We start from the raw sequence: 20530 nt of genomic DNA on the forward strand, positions 1-20530 counted from the left end.
TAACTTTTTTTTAGAAGATTGCAGCAAGCAGAGTGATATACCTCTGATTTTGCTTTCTCTCTCTCTCTCCCTCTCTCTCTCCACAACACACACACACAAGTGCGCGCGCACACGCCCTCGCGTGTGGACGGAGAAAGTGAGATAGAGAGAGGGAGAAAGAGAGAGAGAGGGAGAAAGAGAGAGAGAGATTCCAGGTTTCTCCCTGCTCTCTCCACTTTCAGGACTCCTGCTCACTCATCTGATTCAATGGAGCTTTAGCGTCAGGGATTTAAGCTGAAAATCCACATATTTATTACTCATAAGCTTGTTACTATTTAAAAATTTGTACATAAGTAGATAATTTATTATCAAGGTGAGTGTGCGACAAAGGCGTCGCTTAAAGCGCACCGGTTCACAGCTCAGCCGATGCTTTCCTCGATTTACTTTCTGTATCAGAAGGCTATCTAAATAGGTACTGTCCTACTCTGTAGTCTTACCGAAATTTGGGAACTATGGATATTCGGAAGAAGAGAAGACCGTGGGGCATGGAACTCATCTCCTTGGGTCTGATGACTATTACTCTTGCCCTGTGCGAATTACCACAAGCTCAAGCAGGTGAGTAAAAACTTTTTTTTTTTGCTTAGAAATAGGCCATATGTTGCCAAAATTATGTTGTTTTTGCAGATATTTTTGCAGATGTTGCAATAACTTATAATTTAGTCACTTAAATATGATGTTTTACCTGTCCTCTTTGCGCATTCTTTGTGCCAAACCATATGGAGTAGACATTTAATAAAAATATCTATCTATCTATCTATCTATCTATCTATCTATCTATCTATCTATCTATCTATCTATCTATCTATCTATCTATCTATCTATCTATCTATCTATCTATCTATCTATCTACTGGTTTAGGCTACTCTAGCTGTGTTCAGTCATCACTGACTAATTCATTTTTCATTCATTTTTACTCTGTACAATATTGTGATGGTTAGCCAGGTCTTTAAGTCCGAGGTCCCAATAAGCGATTTTTTTGTTACCATAGTTAATATATTAAACCACTAAGATGAAGGCCGCATTGTGCACACTTTGCGCAGCATTCCTGCCGGGGATATGGGGTAGGATGGTGCACCTTACTGCCCAGGAACCTCAGGTTGTACACAGGTTATATCTGGTTACACAGGCCTGTGTCCTTTAGATGCAAGTAATTAAAGAATGTCAATCAACCTATTGGAACATACTGCAAAACAGCACAACGAGTACCCTTCACTCTTACGCTGTTATATATGTATATATATATATATATATATATATTTATATATATATATATATATATATATATATATATATATATATATATATATATATATATACATGTGTGTGTGTTTAGATTATTTATTGATTTATTGATATGGATTGTATTTTGGAGGGTAATTGTATGTTACTGTTCTCATACTACATTTATATGGCAATAAATAAAAAGTAAGAAAAATATACTAACTATACAAAACATTTTATTTAGTCAACAAACTTCCAATAATCTGCATCATAATTTTCTTTGGTTCACACCTCGCAAATTTTTAAGGAATGTTCAATTGAAATGGGAGATATCAATAGGATGATAAGATGGGACATTTAAATCACTAACCATTATGGAATGTAGGCCTGTTTAGACTTTTGCGTCTTAAACGCCTCATTAGACACCTTATACTTTATAAATTCTTGTTATGGTCTAGTTCATTTACACCACACTGTGTAATCCAGTGTAAAATATACATATATAAAAAAAAAATAAATACACAACATTAATTTTCCTTGAAGGGCGTAAGTCCTAGGAATCATTAAAAATGAGAGAATTGCTCTTTGTATTTTAAAGAATGCCTGAATAAATGTTTATTTTTGTGTATAGCGTATTCTAAAACAGAGCGTTAGTATTACTGCAGAGCGTGAAAGCAGCAGTGTCCAGGTGTATGTGAGCTTTATTCAGTTATGTTTGTGTAATTACGCAGGTTAGTGTGAACCTGATTTTTTTAACCGCCAGAGGGTGAAATGAATGCTTCACTGTGTGGACCAGAGTGGAGCTCTTTGGTTCCTTGGCCTTGGTCCGTGTGTAATTACAAGGGCCTCCCTAAAGGCCCACCCTAAAATGACGTTGTCATCAGATTATGCTGTCTGATTTCGGTGAAATGACCCATGATTTCTCTGGGAAAACTAGTTCATTGGGAAAGCCGCGAAACTATAAAATAGAAATAGAATAGTGCTCTGTAAAGACTGAGAAGTTTTGTCTTGTGACAAATCTAGGGACCAGTTTGCACAGATCTTTTGAAAACCTCCAGTGTTTGAGTAACATAAACTCACTCACATCACATTTATATATACTTTTTGATGCGTTTTGTTGGAGATGCCCTGGCTCTTTTTGAGTCGCATTCTCCTTTTTTTCTCTTAAAAAAAAAAAAAAAAACTACATAGACATCAATAAACTAAAGCAATTTTTACTCCAAGATATCTGACATAGTGGCAGCATCATTAGTGCTCCTTTATGTCTTTCTTTTTTTAATAGATAAAATATAAAATAGAAGTAGAATAGTGTTCTGTAAAGACAAAGTTTTTTTTGTGTGAAAAATAAAGGGGACAGTTTGCACAGATCTTTTGACGTGGGGTTTAACTTGCAGGATTTAAGTCAAGTAAAGTGTGGTTTACTGGTTTGCATACATACTATACTAAAATACCATACTAAATACATACTATTTAGTATGGTAGTGTGCAGATTGGGACGCAGCCTTTTACCCCAATATGGTTTGCTGGAGCTATGCGTGAGGCCTGCAGCATCAGTCCCTTGGACACTAGATATGCAGTTCCTCCACCAAACGCCAGGTGGAAGTATATTAGCAATTTTAGAAATATGAAGCTAATATAACGATGCTATTTCAAACAACATTCGTAGTGATTATTGCATTCTGCTTTCTAAATAACTCTTAGTTACAGGGATAGTGTGGTTTTTAAAGCCAGCATTTGGCAATTTACATTTAATTAGCTTGAGGATATCTACTCTACTCTATGTAGTATACTCTGTTTACAAGTCATTAAAATTAAAATGATACTCCTTTGTGCTAGCAGAGTAGTTAATTGTTATAGATATGATGAGAGATTAAAAAAATGTACCATTCAATAATTCTCTCCTCTTCTCTGCCATTATGAAAGGGACATCCTTCTGAAACAAGTGAAAAAATGTTAAAATGTCAGTGCACTAATTTGCTAAAGTTTAAAGCATGTAAAAGTGTGCAATGGAATATGAGATTTTATTGTTCAGAGATTTTTGATTAAAGCAGCATCTTGCAAGATTTTTTTTTTTTTTTGCTCTCAGGCTTCCCTTACAGTTAAGAAGTGAAATTTGCCTTTGGGCATTTCTGTTCGATCTGAGCCACACAGAATTATCACGAAAAAGTTAAATCAGCTGGACTCTTATAGTAATATTACAGTTTTTTTTCATGAATATGCTAGTAAAAGTTTTTTCATAGCTGATTCACCTAAGCTACATAGTGCAGTTAGTAGCATTCCAAGACCAGAGTAGCAAAGATAATGACGCTATTTGTTCTTTTACAGTGGACTATCACAATGATTTTGAGGTAAAAATGCTACAAAATGCTGCTTTTGCTGCATTTTGTCTGAGATGTCCTGGTTCTATTTCAGTTGCATTTTGACCCTTTTTTCTTTTATCACCAAAACAAACCCAAACTATATAGATCAAGAAACTAAAGATACTTAGTGTCAGTGTCATTATTGCTACATTTTGCCTTTCTTGTCTGTCTTCAGGTTTGAATGAATGCATGAATGAATGAATGCATGAATAAATGAAAAAGGTAGCTGAGCTAGAATCCCCTCGGTAGCACTGTTTATATGTAGCATTCACAGTGAATTCACAAGATAACACACATCATGCTGATAATTATGCTGCTGCCAACTTCTATTAATATTTACATTTATAGCATTGTCTATCTATGTATATATACAGTATATTGTATATAAAATGATAGGCATCACAGCATGAAAAATTCACAATTTTAAAAAACATTACCTAGACCAGGACAGAAAAATGTGAGTTTATCTTTGTCTGCAGCTATATTTACATACAAATCATAGTCTAGATCCAATTACCCATCTCCAGAGTGAACAGCTGTAATAAGCAGTTCTCATGCTAACCACAGCAGCTTGTCTTTTTGGAACCGTGGACGTTTTCAAATGATTTTGTGAAAATCCTGGTACAGAAAATGCGGTTTTGTGGTAATGTTCTGAGAGAGAGAGAGTTAGACATCTCCCTTTTGAGGTTCAGACATAATAGCATAGTACATGCATGTTATTTTTACCTCCCCATCTTTTTGGAACTTCTAAGTAGACATTTCTTCTTTCCAGTTATGTTTCCTGGACATGGTTAGGACTTTTTCAGCATATATTAAATATGGAAACATGTAATAACATCTTTCTACCAGAAGAGTTCTTTTAGATCTAGAGGCCTGTCTGGATGTCACGATTTTACTCATTTGCTCAATTACTTTAATTGATAAATATGTTTTCTAGATCATACATATATTACATGCCCAATTAGAACTACTACATGCACAATCTCAGTTTCATATTTACGTTTTATAATGGGCACCGTATAATACTTTTGGGATGGGCTGGCGACTTCCCTGGAGAATAGACAGTTCATTTAACATAAACTCTTTTTAATATCTTAAATACTCTTAAAAGTGTAGCAAAATTTGAAAATCAGAGTAGAAATTCATACCAAAAACGTTGAAATGTAATGCTGTATTACTCGTGATGTTCAGAATCCTGCAGTTCTTAAAACAGTTGCTGGGAATTAATGACAAGATGTGAATTTAAATGCATGCATGTATGCTAGTATTACAGCAGTCCAGAAACTGCAGGATTTGGTGTGCATTTTTTTGTGATACCCAGAGTGATGTTTAACCTTACATTTCATTTACCCAATTTAGAGGATGTGTACAATATGTATCATTAATTCACAGGTTTTCACTTTTACATACATACAGTTATGGGGAATACAGATACAGCACACACACATGGATTATAAATCCACTGCCACTAAAAGCCTCGAAATGTCTGCATGACAAAAGCAAGGCCTCTTAAATGTCCAGTTGGGAATCATAATGAACTACATCTTTGCCACACTAGCTCTATCCTACATTACTCCTGCACCACAGTGGATTCTTTTTACTGTAAAGAGCTGTTTTTCAGAATAATGTGATATAACTTTAAAATGGGCTGTAACATTAATTAATGGCTAAAATATAATTTATAGCAGTTTCTTTCTTACAGTGGCTCACACAAAAAGGTTTGTTTGACACCATTTATTGTATTGTCCATTACACAGTACAATGAGAAAGTCTAAGGACTCAATACAGATCTGGAAGGAATGATCTGATTTTTGTTTTATGCCTCAAATGTTTCTTGGAGCCATTTCTAGACACTACAGACATCACAAGTTGCAAAAATTCATTTCAGTGAGGTATCCCTGGACGTGGATTTGGAACCTTGGAACATCAACATTCTTTTTGCAATCATTTAGTCCCCCACTGACAATGTTAAAATGACTATTACAAACTGATATACTTAAGAGTATTCAGAGGTAAAACCTGTTTTTGATGGGAGCCATGACGCTCCTTCTCTTACTCACTGAATGCATCCTGTCCAGGAGGGGGAAAAAAAAATGCCCACCCACACTAAAAACTGACTAACAGACTCATTGTAGAGAACAGGCCAATCAGAATCCTCTCTGTTTTACATGTGCTTCATGAATATGCACTCGAGGGGAGCGCCTTTCTTTCCCTCTCCCTTTTTTCACACGCAATTGGGCAAAAAAGTCTATGTCACCTGCTTGCATGTATGTGTTCACTCTTGGGCCACATTCTAGATTCCGGAAGATTTTATTTGAATGCGGAAGTCAGGGAGCCATTACTGATATGCGGTAGACTCAAGAGTCAATGTGTCAGCAAAAGATAAAAGAAAATAAATTAGAATGATTAGAATCAAACCAAAAACTGCCAAGACAGAAGCATAACATGATCTAGAAGTTACTGAAACAGAAAGTGTCACTGTTGCCAGCCAAAACTGTATCAACTGTTTGAAGGAATGGCCAACCCAATGTTCTGACCTTAGCTTTTTCACAAATATGTGGACTATGCTTAAGAGTCAGGTTTGTGCCAGGAAATAAACCCATTTAATTAAACTCTTTCATTTCTGCCAAGATGAGTGGTCAAATATCCAAGTAGAAATTTGCAAGAAATGTGTGGATTGCTATCAAAGCTTGTTATCAAGGTGCAGTTTGTTATGGAACATTTACCTGAATTGAAGGAATGTGGAATGTATATCTATAACCCTGTTTGAATATTTTTGATCCTGGGTTAATTTTAGAAACAAAAACCCATGCAAACAAAAATGTTGTAAACACATTTTGCCCTAGACAGCAGAGTAGAAAAGTTCAATGAAATCATAATGTTAATATTTATGATGAGTGCATGGAAAGTTCCAGAGACATCTGTAGGTGTAAGTGAAGGTAAATATAACTTGTTAATCACAGTCCTTCGTATTGGGATCTGTACTGGTCTCTGTACTGGTCTCTGTACTGGTCTCTATATGTTTGCTTCCAGGCATCACTAATTCCATGAGAAGATTTTAATGAACATATTAATAATACATTAATGACAGGCCTTTTGTTTTTAAACCATGTTTTAATGAATGGTAATATTAGCTGACATCTGAGGGTGTACTCAGTAATTGTGTGAGGTCTGTGTAAAAATGCAGCAGCTGTTTTAGACTGCACTACTGGACCTACAGGGCCTGTGGTCAGTATTCCCAAACTGTTAGTTCCAAGATGAGGATATTGTGACCACAATGACTCACTGCAGTAGCCAAATACACACGTGCACTCTCAAAAATATACTGAAAATTGTGACTTTTATAGTCTATTTATATTAATGGGTTGACACTTGAAATAAGGTCAAAGTTAATTACAGTGTTCTTTTAGTTTATATTTACGAATACTAAGTACAGTCATCATTATTTGTTCCAGAGGTATAGTTGTGTATATCTTGGTAATCAAAACTAATGGATGATAATTAGTGGTCCAGGGGTCTAAAACACTGCCACTATGATCAGAAGATCGCTGGTTCGAATCCCAGCCATGCAGCTTGCCATTAGCTTCCAGAGCTGTGAGAGACTACATCTGGCTTTTCTGTCTCTGGGTGGGTAGATGGCGCTCTTTCTCCACATCACTCCAAAAGGTGATGTTGATGTATCAGAACCGAGTTGCTGTGCTTTCCTCTGAGCACGCTGTGATGCTACTCTGCAATGTTGCATTAGCAGCAGTTTAAAAAGAGGTGGTAGCTGACTTCACATGTATCGGAGGAGGCGTTTGCTAGTCTTCACCCTCCTTGTGTTGTGGCATCACTAGTGATGAGGGATATACAGCTCACTAGCAGCTGAATAGATAGGAAAATTAGCCTAGCTAAATTTGGAGAAAAATGGGAAAATTTTGAAATAAATTTATTTAAAAGCTTATTTGCATGCATAAGATATTGATGTATTTGTCTGACAAATATTTATCTTGTACCTTTTGTTACACCATCTTTCTGAAACATGTTTTACACTTAAGTGAACTAAACTTAAGGAGCTCATTCAACACACAACATATCTTTGAACCAACCGATTTCAGTAGAAAATCTTTCTAGAAAAATGTATTGACACAATGGATTTTTCGCTATCTAAGACCTAAAAAATTAAGTGCATTAGGTCAAAAGAAAATGTAATCTTTTATGGTTTTCAAGCAAAAGAGACCAGCCTAAATTCATAAACTCTCACAAATACTTTGTGAGAGTTGTGAATACATACTACACTGATTTTATATTTTTCTGTATTTTTGCATAGCATTTGATAGGATAGTGCTATTAGTGTACAGAACAATGTTGCCCTCATTGTACAGGGATCACAATGAAGCCCTTTTTTTACACTGTGGTTAAATTCATGAAGGTGTGTCTTAATTGTAAACATTTATCATACAATTTCCTGAAAATGATCTGACTTGATGACAAATCTGAAATTATCTATATTACTTTCTTCAGAGGTCAGAGTTGTTTTTGATGATGTCAAGCTTACAATTATGTTTCTGCTATACCTAATTGTTGATTTTTTTTGGCACTGTCACCTATTAATTTAAATAGCTATTGAGAATTCTGAGCCCGGGAAAATTTAGAGAATAAAATGCAATATTAAGACTGAAAGTCTACAATTAATCAAACTTGTTTTAAGGTAAATTAGGTAATTGTGAATCCAAAAATACAGTTGCAAAAACCTGATATACATGTAAAAGTGGTACAGAATTGCACAGACAAAGTAAGCTCCACAGCTTTCTATCTAAAACATTATAGAAAATATAAATCTATAGTGTGTTTTAATTTTTTCTCAAATTAAATAACATTCTTGAATTTTTTATGATCTTTTCAGTGAAGAGTCAATGCTATATTCTCAGAATAAAATTAGTATATTTTGAGCATGTTTGTAAACATGTTGTAGATTAATTAATGCATTAATGATTAATTAATTACTCCCTTTCCCAATCAATTTAAGTGATGTTTTTTTTTATATTGCTGCCCTCATCTGGACTGAACCCGTTTAGTCCATTAAATCCTACATGAGATGAAGATGCAGAAAATGATCTTCATGGACACTTCATTTAAACAATAACTGTATTTATCCATAAAGAAACACAATTTTCCCAGCTTTATAGATCTTGGCATCATACAATCAAACTGTGTATGTTCTTTTAAAAAAAATCCTGCAGAGCAAGTATAACAGTTTCAAAATAAAATGCTTAATTTAATCTCCTTTCTGCTTAATCGGCTTCACATGTGTAGCATGTTAACTAATGGTCATTTCACTGATCCACTCTCTGATGAATCAATAGAGATCATGACAACATAAAGCAGACAATAAAGCAGATGTCTCCAGTAATGCATCATTAAAAATGTTTTCAATCAATATTTTCTTACCCAGAGGATGAAGTGTAAAAGCATGTATTGTATGATTCATGGAATGCTGCCATATTATTGCAAAAAAAAAAGTGAAAGGCATTATAAAGTACTATTTTGTCACTTTATAATGCTTTTTACTTAATTTAATTATTTCTATATCTTTTTTTTTTTCTTTTATCAACAATTGCAAAAAGGGTTTTAATTAAAATTTCTCTCTTCTCATCTTTCTCAGCAGAACCAGTTGATGTTTTGCGGGTGATGCAGTTGAATTCACTTCCTGAAGGTGTGCAGAAGGTTCCAGGCTTTTGTACCTCTCGGCGCGCTGGAACTGCTGACCATGCCTACCGAATCACTAAGAAAGCCCAGATCTCTGCTCCAACCAAGCAACTCTTTTCAGGTACTAACGCCTATACCCTAAATCCCAATACTTTTGTGCAGCATTTTTTTCACAGCTTGTGTCACAAAGCAGCTTTATAGAATCGAAGTCCAGATTTTGAGCAGTGTCAAGGAAAACTCAGTACAAGAGGCATAAACATTAAAAAAGGAAACAAGAGTCAAAAACGAAAAACGATTCTCTTTTAGTCAATACCAGAATAAAAAAGAAAACTATAACTAAAGAATATGACTAATAATGCGGATTGCGGATACAGAATTTAACATTGTGTTGCATACGTATAATAAATAATAATATCTGCCTCACAACTTACTGATAATATTGCATCATAAATGAATTCATCAGATATTCAGTCAGAGAGTGTGGAACTGAACATGTCGGTAACAGACAACCAATCAAAGCAGCAGGTGGGAATGCATCAGAGGGTCCAGTATGTGTTTAAATTTGGACATTATCAGCATAGAAATGGAACTGAAAGTCATATTGTCTAATGATGCTGCCAAGTGGTAGCATATAAAAAAAACTATAATGAACCAAGAACTGAGCCCTGAGGCACACAGTGTGAGAGGCAAGAAGAGTAAGGGCCTGTCAATAGGGACAAGTTGCTGTTAGTCTGTGAGATATGACATAACTATACCAACACACTACCAGTCATATCAATCAGGCTTTAACATCCCATGGTAAAATTCCAGAACCAATTGCTATCAGTCAGTAGCATATTAATAAAGTCATCAAAAGTAAAGGCACAGTTACTTCAGTCAACGTGACTGTTAAAGTGAAGGGAACAAAAGACAATGCAAAGTAAAGAGTTTAGACAGTTTAAAAAATAAAACCAGATTAGAAAGAGTTAGGGGGTTGTAGAGAAAAGGAATCAGCAAAAGCTTTGACCCAGACATTTGCAGACAAAGCTACAATGTTGCTATATGCTAGGCAAAGGTTTAGTTGGAGTGATACAGAACTATTAGACCACCCTTATGGCCAGTAGTGCAGTAATCAACATACTGAAAGGTGCAGCTTTATTTAGTGTTAAATATTAATTTAGCCGGTGGTATGTTTCCAAAATCCAAATGCAAGAAATGCTTGTTAATAATATATTATAGTTTGAGACTTTGTGTTTGATTTGCAGTGTGAGCTGCGATTTATATGACACAGAAGAAGAAGGGTTATTTCCAGAGCGATAAACAATAACCTGCTGTATATGTAGAGTTTTGTTGTATATGGGAACCTGAAAGCATCTACAAGCCTTGAAATGAAACTGAGAACTATTAGGGTTACAGCACCAACTTTGTCATACTTCCTGGGTATTCCCAACTGCTCCAAAAACGTAAAGACATAAAAATACATCCTAAAAGAGGTCAATTTTTGTACACAGCCAGATTAAACATAATTAACCTGCTAACCACAAATCCAAGTGCCAGGAAAGGCAGTTAGGCCTACCTATAAAGACAAAACTGGAAGCCATACACACAGCAACACAGTCAGTGGAAAAGGAATGCCCGGTTCACAATACAAGATATTTGGGTTCATTTTGAGGTCGCATTGCTGCTCCTGACAACTGCAAAAGGTCTCCCGATTTCATCATAAGCAAGGATCTTCCTAGATGACTCTATAGTGTGTGACAATCCAGTTTTTACCCTTCAGATGTTTTTTACTTAAATTTAATGAAATGCTAAATGCTAGTTTTTCACCAAGTCAAAAAACAAGAGGCTCAATGCAATGCGCCTTAAGCCCTATCAAGAAGGGATTAGTCATAAAAGAGAAAATTACCCCAGGAACAACTGAGAAACTAATCCCGTCCAGATAGGGCTATATTCACGCATATATGTTGAAACAAAAGTGAGGCTGGGCGGTACGCTCCTAAACTACAAGTTCCAAGGCAGCGAGGGTGCTGGCAGAATACCAGTACCAGTTTATGGGAGTGCCTGTGTGGACAACTAACCTCGCACACCTCCCTGAATCAACGGTGAAAGCTGTCGAAAAAGAAAACAAGTGCAAGATTCCCCAAGCTGTTTTACTAAATGGCTACAGCAACTGGATTGTGGGTTATGTGCACAACATGAAAGGAAGCTAATCGTCTTTGTTTGCTGTATTAAAAACTCACGCATTAGTTAGCTTCCTGACTAGTGGGTTAACTACTAACTAATATAATGACTGCAGAAAAATACTGTGTGGTTCATCTAACTACAGTCCTCCTGCAGGCTTCAAAGAAAAACTGTCCAACTTTCGCATGCCAACCAGTGTCTTAAACTAACACTTTTTTATAAAGTGTTCTGAACTTACTTTTGTGTCCACGTTAATCTGTAATATAAAATCAGACATAAAATTAATGTTAACACGACTGTTAAATACCAAATACAGACCAGCTAATCAGGTAAGTGTACACTCTTATAAGACAGGGCTCCCCATGGTAGGGTAGCCTAGCTTAGCAGGCTACTCTAAAAGAGCTATGGCTTGACTAATGTTATCCCCAAAAAATATCAGTCCTTTTTATATTTTCTATCTAATTAGTAATCCAGTTGATTGTTAAACTATTTTAGCTAAAATACAAAAATTCAAATGATCAGTGTACAAAGTTTGACACGATATCAGTCCTGCTTTTGCCCTCTCTCTATGAAAACATTAACTGAATTGATCTTGATCTTCAGTAAGTCACTAATATGATTTATTATGGATTCATTATTTTTATTATGGATGTGTGGTTAGCTGTTTAAACATGAACTGTTTTGATCCATGCACAACAAAGATTTTTTTTCAGATCAGTGTAGAGACATTGTTCATTGTTTCAGAACAAGAAGGAAGGCATGTCATCTGCAGCTGCTTTTATTCAGTATGCTAATTCTTCAGTTTCAGAGTCAGAATATAGAATAGTCAGGATATCAGAACCCAAGATATAGGATTTTTACTTTAGTCTGGGTTACCGCTATTGCATAATTTGCATGAGAACCAGAAAGGGGGCAAGTACAGTTCATTGTGGTAGTCCTCTTCTCCACATACACACAGCCATGCTACCTGAGGTAGGTCTGAGGTAGTCTATTTTCCACAAAGATAAGTTAACCCTGTAAATAGGATAGTGCAGGATAGTGGCGAATTCCTTCATTAATAATATTTAGTTGGTAAAATAAATACATTTTTAAAGTAGGTTATGTAGTTCTAACTCATTCAGGGTATTGGTAAATTGTTGAATGTTCTGTTTCTTTTCTTTACAAGGTCGTTTCCCAGAGAACTTCTCCATCATGGCCCTGGTGAAGGCCAAACCTGGTCTTCAGGCCTTCCTGCTTTCAATCTACAATGAGCAAGGGGTGCAGCAGCTGGGACTGGAGCTAGGCCGCTCACCTGTCTTCCTTTATGAGGACCAGAGCCGCATGCCTGCCCCTGAGGACTACCCGCTGTTTACAGGGATTAACCTGGCTGATGGCAAGTCAGTAAACCAGATCCCAAACCTGTTCCAAAAGTGTTGTATGTGTGTTTATGCGTGTATGTCTATGTTGTGTGTATGTCCATAAGTTACATGATAACACCTTCTATGAATGCCATATATATATATATACAGACATCCCAAGTTGCAAAAGTTGATTTCAGGGAGGTAAACCCTCCCGCCAAGATGCGTTCTGAGGGGGGGGGTTGCGTTCTGAAACGGGGGGGGTTGGGGGGGGTCTGGAGTTTGGTGGTTCGTTTGTAAATCGTCAACGGGGGGGGGGGGTATTGGGGGGTATTGGGGGGTATTGGGGGTTGTTGGGAGTGCGTTGCGGATGTGTTTTTAATCCGGCAGGGGGGGGGGTGGGGTGTAGATGCGTCGTCAGCGTCCTGTCATTGAATTCTGGGAGATTATATGTGACTCGCGGGCATCAGGGAGCCGCTACCGAAATGCGGGAGACTCCCGCGGCTTCAGGGAGACTTGGTTTGTCTGTATATATGGCACATAATAAGGCATTCATAAGGCATTATGAACATGGCTATAAATATTCATATATATAAGCATAACAACACATAAAAAGTCTGTCAGTTTACATGGAGCATACAAAGACATTTAATAATATATTAGGAATTACTATAAGCTACAGTATTACAGTACATCCAAGATACATACATTATCAGTCAAAAGTTTGGTCACACCTTAAATTCAGTGTTTTTTCATTATTTCAAAATGTGCATGTTTCATATCTTAGTTTATTTAAAGTAGGCACCTTTTAATTAGATGACAGCTTTGCACTTGGCTGGATTTTCTCAGTCAGCATTATGAAGTAAGAGTCACCTGGAATAGGTTTAAATTAACAGATGTGCTGAACTTATCAAGAGTTAATTACTTGAATCTGTTTGAGAGCATCAGTTATGTTTTTAAGAGGTGGTAGAGTTGGTATACAGAGAATATGCCTAATTGAGTAATATTCCAATCCATATTATGGCAACTTCTTAACTAAGTAAACAAAAATTGAAGGTCAGTCAATCTGTAAAATTTCAAGACCTTCGAAAGTATTCTCAAGTGCAGTCGCAAAGATTATCAAAAATGTTATGATAAAACTGGCTGTCATCAGGAGCACCCAGGAAGGAAAGACCAAAAGTTACCTTGGTTGCACGAGATGTGTACAAACTTTTGATTGGAACTGTATGTTATGAATGGGGTTTAACGTAATTTGAGGTATAGATATAACATTAATAGAAAGTTACATAATATTATTAGCTACATTAACCCTCATTATAGCATTCAAGTACATTTGTTCTATATCTGTACTTAGAATATCTGTTACATATAATTCGAAGTACTGTCACTCCAGTCACATCACATTTTCTTTATCAATTTCATGTTAATGTTTACAGAGTATATCAAATTTTGCATTTTAATTTGTAATCCATTCAGAAGTTTGTTATTTCAGTTTTAGGGAATGTTCAGTGTTATGTGAATCTATGTGGTTCAGTTTGTGACTGACTGGGACATTTTTTTAAGATGATCCACACCACATTGGGCATCACACACAGTGTTTTTTCTCAGGGCATGTATATACCTAAAAGTTTTTAAGGATGTTTTTCAAACAAATTTGATTATCTCTGGATAAAGGTATATACTGAGTTATACATACTCTGTGTATTTAATAAGTAGCAAATTAACTGGACTGATATAACAACTGTTGTAGGCCGCTAGCCAATAAAAGAATTAATATATGAAAGATGCAAAAACAAGAAAATATGCAAATGGCAGCACATATATGGTAAATGAAACAGTAAAGATTCCAGAAGTCTAAATTAATCTTAAATTAACAAGGCTACATTTATCATTGTTTTTTATGACATTTAAAAAAATGTTTAAAAGCAAGTCCACTAATACCTTTGATTTTCTCTCAAAAAATGTTTATTTTAAAGAAATGGTTGACTGCATTTTCAAATAATTGATATTTATGAAAAAAAATACTAGATATGCATGCACATCTTAAGAAACCTGAAATCTATCAAATTTATTATAATGCAATTTATTAAATAAATGAATAAATTATGGATCAAACAGAATTGAAAAAAGTGGTTTACATTAACTAATATTCACATTAATAAATCAATAAACCAGGGGACTCTACTTACTCCTGTTACTGGCACTTAGTTCTGTTACTATCACTTTCCTGTCACTGTTTTGTTATGAGTAACAGGAATGTAAGTAATAGGAATGAGATTTTAGCATAAAATTAGCAAAAACATAAAAAAAATAGATAAATAGCATGCTATGCTAATAGCATAAAGATATTGAGTATATTCTAGCAATTTTCCAAAAATGTGTATTTTAAAAAATAAACAAATAACAACTAAGAATTAATTTAGGTAATAGGAATGAGTGTTGAGATTGGGCTCCTCAGTCATAGTTACAATAAAATCAAATATACAGAAAAACTAACGAGGGAACTTTATTTTGGTCTTCCCATGATTTTCAGAAGAACCAGCTGATGTAAGTTCCTGTTGTAGATGTGACTTGTGACCTGTCTAGAATGTTCCAGATGTTTCAGATGGGGTAATGTGTTACAGTAACAGGACTGAGTGAAACCCAGGGACACAACTAAAATGTGTATTTCATCTTTAATCTTAAAAGTCACCAAAAAAAAACAATGCAAAAAAAATATTTGAAGGATTTAAATAATTATATTTTATGGTAAAATAGAAAAAGTAGAAAAGTAGAAAAAAATAGAAATGTTTTTTTCAGTTAGGTCCATGTAACTATGACACTATGCTTAATAAAAAAAACTATAAAAAAGTAATATAAATGGTTAAGTTATATAATATGAAGTTATTTGTGTGCACATTTATACATTGTCTAGCATTACTATAACTATTCAGTTACTAATTTATTCCATTGTACTGAATCACATGCATACTCCTCTGCTTTTTCTCATTCATTCCTGCAGGTGGCACCGCATTGCCATTTCTGTACAAAAGAAGAATGTTACTCTCCTGCTTGACTGCAAGAAGCGCATGACTAAAGCCCTTCCTAGAAGTAACAAGCCAGTTTTGGACACCAAGGGTATCACTGTATTTGGTGCTCGTCTGTTGGATGAGGAGGTGTTTCAGGTCAGAATCATCATGGTGTTTCTTTCTTTTGTTATGATGAGAGTCTATAAAGCAGTTTCCTGGATTGGAATTAAACCTAGTTTAGAATTTCACAGCATGTTAAAAGATGGGTTTTCACTACAAATACAATAAAGTCTATGAATAGGCCTAATCCCTGTATGGAAAACCAACTAATGAGGTCTAGAACTAGGCCATAGACCCTGTAGGCCAGTTTTCTTGGCAGGAGTTAGGCCTGATCTTGGACTACACAGCATTTTGAATGGAGATTTATTTCTATTATGATTAGAATGAATCACTGTCTAATCATCCATGATGTTTCCTTTTTTTTCTAAACAGGGGGATATTCAACAGTTGCTGATTGCCTCCAACCCTCAGGCAGCCTATGATTTCTGTGAGCATTATAGTCCTGACTGTGATTCTCCCCTCCCCAAAGTTCAGGCCCAGGATCCTAACACTCCTGTGAGTAACACACTACATCTTCTCAGAAAACAGGACTTATCTGTAACAATAATACACTGTGTCATGCTGTGACCAGGAATACTTCAGGCCCAGTTTCCAGTTTTTTCAAAGCATCTTGGTGGTCTGCTTAACTGGATCTTCTTAACTGGCAGAGAGAGTTTCAGTTAGAAGCTCGCTGTACCATTTAAGAATGATCTTTGTGCTGAGATGCTTTTAATAAACCCAGCCCTGTACAATGATATTCATTTGATAACAGGTCTGCATAGTCTCTCATCTTTACTGCACAAAAGCATGATACAACAAAGTCATCAGAATCATGCCAAGATCATAGATGGCAGAGATTTTAAACCACAGCTTATATATTTTTATCCCACATGAAATCTTCCTAAATTTTATGCTGTATATACAAGGCCTTAGTCATCTGCAGTTCTTGCACATCATCAAAGTTCTATTTTCCCTATGCACTGCAAGTTTCTATTTCAGAACATCCCCTTTGATGTTGGCTGTGCTTTTTATATTCAAGCTTACTGTAATTTTCCTTCTTCCTTGTATGGAAGGCAGTGGCATGCAAATGTTTGTGTACCCCATGCCAAAATGTCAGTTTCTGTAAATAAATGAAATTATCTTCAAAAAGAATGAATGTAAATATAAAACATACTTCAACATTTTAAGTTTTACTAATATATTCTTTTAAGTTTGGGCATCCCATATGAATTGCACTTGCATATTACTTCTACCAAGGTCCCAGGCTTTATTTAACTTATTATGGGTATACATTGATTTATTTTGTTTAAAGCAATACAAAATACTGTCCATAATTGCCCAATCATTACTTACCCATTTTAGGGCGATAACAGCCCTAAAATAATATCACAATATTTCATGGTAATTTCGTGATAAAAATACACTTGGCAATATGACAGCATCAAGAACACACTGCTGCAACAAAATTAAAGTGAACTTTTATCATCGCATACAATATAATATGGCACACCTCTTACTGAGATTTTAGAAAATACAAGTATTTTATCAGATATTTTATTTGACCAGATTTGTAACAGAAGTCAATTATCCAGAATGTCATGATACTATTAATGCACTCCAAATATCCCCCTATATCCAGGATAATAAATGATACTGGACAGATTTATTCTGTCTCTAGTAGATATATAATGGAAAATAAGAACAGTATGAATTTTTCTTTTGCTAAAAACAGCAAAAAAGTAGTACCCTGATGTGATAATTAGGGTGGTGATATGGCATGTTATATCAGGGTATAATTTTTTTTACAATATTAGAAAATTTTGGCTATATTTTTTGACACCCCTACTACAGACCTTCAAACATCAAATCTCTATGCAAGTAACTAACTATACAGAAACATTATTGCTTTAGATTAATGAACATACAAGATAAAGGTGGAGTAATAGAAATATATATGACACTCATTACAGTGCTAATCTGAGAGACTGTCCTCCTTTCATAGTACTAATATTATATAATTGAAAATATTTTCTTTTTAATATTTTATTACAACTTTATCAATAAGCAAAAGAAAGCTGAGGTAATGTGTTCCAATCCTCTGATTTTGAACTCTCTTCTATGTTTAAAACTGAACTGAACTGATGCACAACAAAAAAGAGAGATTGAGTGTAACTTTCGCATACAAAGAACACTGATTGGTAGAATGTTCACAAAGACAGACCAATCAGGATGCTCTTTGTCACTTACTCACTTACTGACTCACACTCTGCTGTCATGTCCTTTATAGAACTATATATTTTCTTTGGGAAACCTTGGTAAATGTTGTCGTGAGAGTTTAAATTTTTTAGGATACTCAAGCCTCCACATTGTGCCAATTTTTTTCTTTTTCCAGATTTTACACAACAAAAAAAGAATATATTAATCTGCTTAAAATGTTGAAAAGAATGCTACATTTACACAAACTTAAAAAGAAATTCTTTAGGGGTGCTAAAATGCTTGCATGGCACATTGCATATACAGTTTGTATATAATATATACTTATATAACTGTACATGCTTATTAAGGATCAGCTATTAGTCCTTATTTTCTTACTGATATCACTGATATGGTTTAATACTTAAAATGCACACGCACATATGTGCATACTGTGTATAAATATGTGTGTATGTGCAATGTATATATTAATGTATATATGTATATGTTTTAAAAGAAAAGAGTAAATTCCCTGACACATGCAACATTATGTAGAATTTTGCCTTGAAATTGCAGCTTTACAATCACAGCATTGTACCACTGACTTGTATCAGTCTTCATTATTGATACACTGGACTGGGCATGCCAGCAACTGCACTGTGTAACTTTGGTAAAGCGGTTGTACCAATGCTTGTAAGAACTATACAACAATGCATAACCCATATTTATATTTGTGTAACATTCTGTAATATTTCTCTGCCACATCAGTCCTCATGCTACTATTGCTTCAGATGTGTGTCCTTTTTGGGGTGTTTTAAAGCATCAGTTTCACATGCATATCAGGACCAGATAAGGAAGAAAGTTTTGTTAAGCTTCTCTATAGTGCTTGCCAGAGGAGAAATTGGACAAATGTGGAATCTGTGTTCTTTGTTCCATAGTCATGGTCAAAAGTCATTTTCAAGAATAGGTTATGGGAGTGATTTAAGCACACAATACATACAGTATACTGCCCATATGCTCCTACACTACACTAATGAGTTTAATGACTAAAAAACCCAGTCTTCCTAACCCTGCTAAACGGTTCATTGCCTCATTTCTAATAATGTGCCAACTCTTTCCACTTATTCTATGGCTTCTCTCCTGCTTTAATATTGCATGTCACATTTCTTTCAGTTCTTTGATGAAGAGAATGATGACCATTATTATCAACAAAAAACATTCAGCTCCTCTCCCTGTTTGTCCATTTTTACCTCAGCCCAAATAGGCCCACATAGAGAGAATAATGGAGATATTTGCTTATTAGTTGGGCCAGTGGTAGATCAAATACATAGACAATTCTGGGTCCTTGTAGTATAAATGGATAGATCAATGTTGACAACAATTTTGTTTCACAGATAAATTGATGCAAAATTGAAAAAGGTCAAGGTCAAACTCTTTTTCTTCACTCCCCTCTTATGTCGTTATTTTAAAGCCCCACCCCCCCTTCTCTCTACACCATCCTGTATAACACTCTCTGAACTAACAACACACTGATGTCATGTTTGTGATTCTTTATATGTTGTCTTTTGTGTATACTTGTGTCTGTGTTCTACAAGCTGTGAATGTTTGTGTAAAATGTGTAAATCCTTGAACATATATAGATGGGCACTGAAGGCTCAGGTACAGCAGGGCTGTTTATTACACAAAACCGCACAGAATGCACAAAAAAATGTATAATCAAATGAGAACCTACAGAAGAACCCGACCCTAGTATGTTTTTGGCAATATAAAACAGTATAGAAATCTTCCTTTGTCCAAGTGTTTAGATATGACATTGTTAGCCATGTTTGTTTACAGGTATGCACATATTACTTTTAGATAGTCATGCCTTATTATTATTAAGTACTGTTACAGTCTTTGTAAAAGTATTATAAATAGCAAAATAATATCTAAACTTTTGGCAGAATAATATCTGAACTTTGTTACTTTCAGCTCTTTGTCATTTTATATATGTCATTGACTCTCTCTGCAGTTGGGCAACACAGTGTACCACTTATGCATTTTATCAGCAGCACATGCTTTATTTGAGCCTAATTTTCTCAGTGTCCCCTGCAAACCACAGGCTCTGGGTCTTTGTATGCATATAAAGCTGCTTTTTAATACAGACAATGGCATTATTGGAGAACACAGTGTTGGGCAGCATATGAATTGGAATTAAATTCTAAGAAGCCATAGATTAAACAGTCCTTTTAAAACATTTCGAACCACAGTATATAAATGCTCAGAGTACTGTATCCAGTAATGCCAGCGACAGTCATCCAAGTGCCAGTGATCTCAATGTCATTGTCATCAAACACCAACCTTGTATTTCTCTCTCCTCCTGTCCTTCCCTCCTTTTCAATCCCACCCATCCCTGACATTTTTCCCCTGTATCCCTGTCTTCTGC

General features: G+C 35.3%; 1 protein-coding gene across 8 annotated transcripts in view; it reads left to right on the top strand.

Annotated features, from left to right (window-relative positions):
- The first annotated feature begins 130 nt into the window (after positions 1-130).
- col11a2 (collagen, type XI, alpha 2) overlaps positions 131-20530 on the top strand; it is a 60160-nt gene continuing 39760 nt past the window's right edge. For 2 of the 8 annotated variants that reach the window (XM_015606834.3, XM_022682973.2), the window contains exons 1-5: positions 131-594; positions 9265-9429; positions 12634-12844; positions 15807-15969; positions 16306-16428. In XM_015606834.3, coding sequence (XP_015462320.3) covers positions 492-594; positions 9265-9429; positions 12634-12844; positions 15807-15969; positions 16306-16428 — 765 coding nt within the window. In that variant the 5' untranslated portion in view covers positions 131-491. The remainder of the gene's footprint in view (positions 595-9264; positions 9430-12633; positions 12845-15806; positions 15970-16305; positions 16429-20530) is intronic. The other 6 variants (XM_015606835.3, XM_015606836.3, XM_007253067.4 and 3 more) reach the window with 5 other exon arrangements.

This window comes from Astyanax mexicanus, chromosome 3, assembly GCF_023375975.1.
Source record: "Astyanax mexicanus isolate ESR-SI-001 chromosome 3, AstMex3_surface, whole genome shotgun sequence".
NCBI classification, from domain to species: domain Eukaryota; kingdom Metazoa; phylum Chordata; class Actinopteri; order Characiformes; family Acestrorhamphidae; genus Astyanax; species Astyanax mexicanus.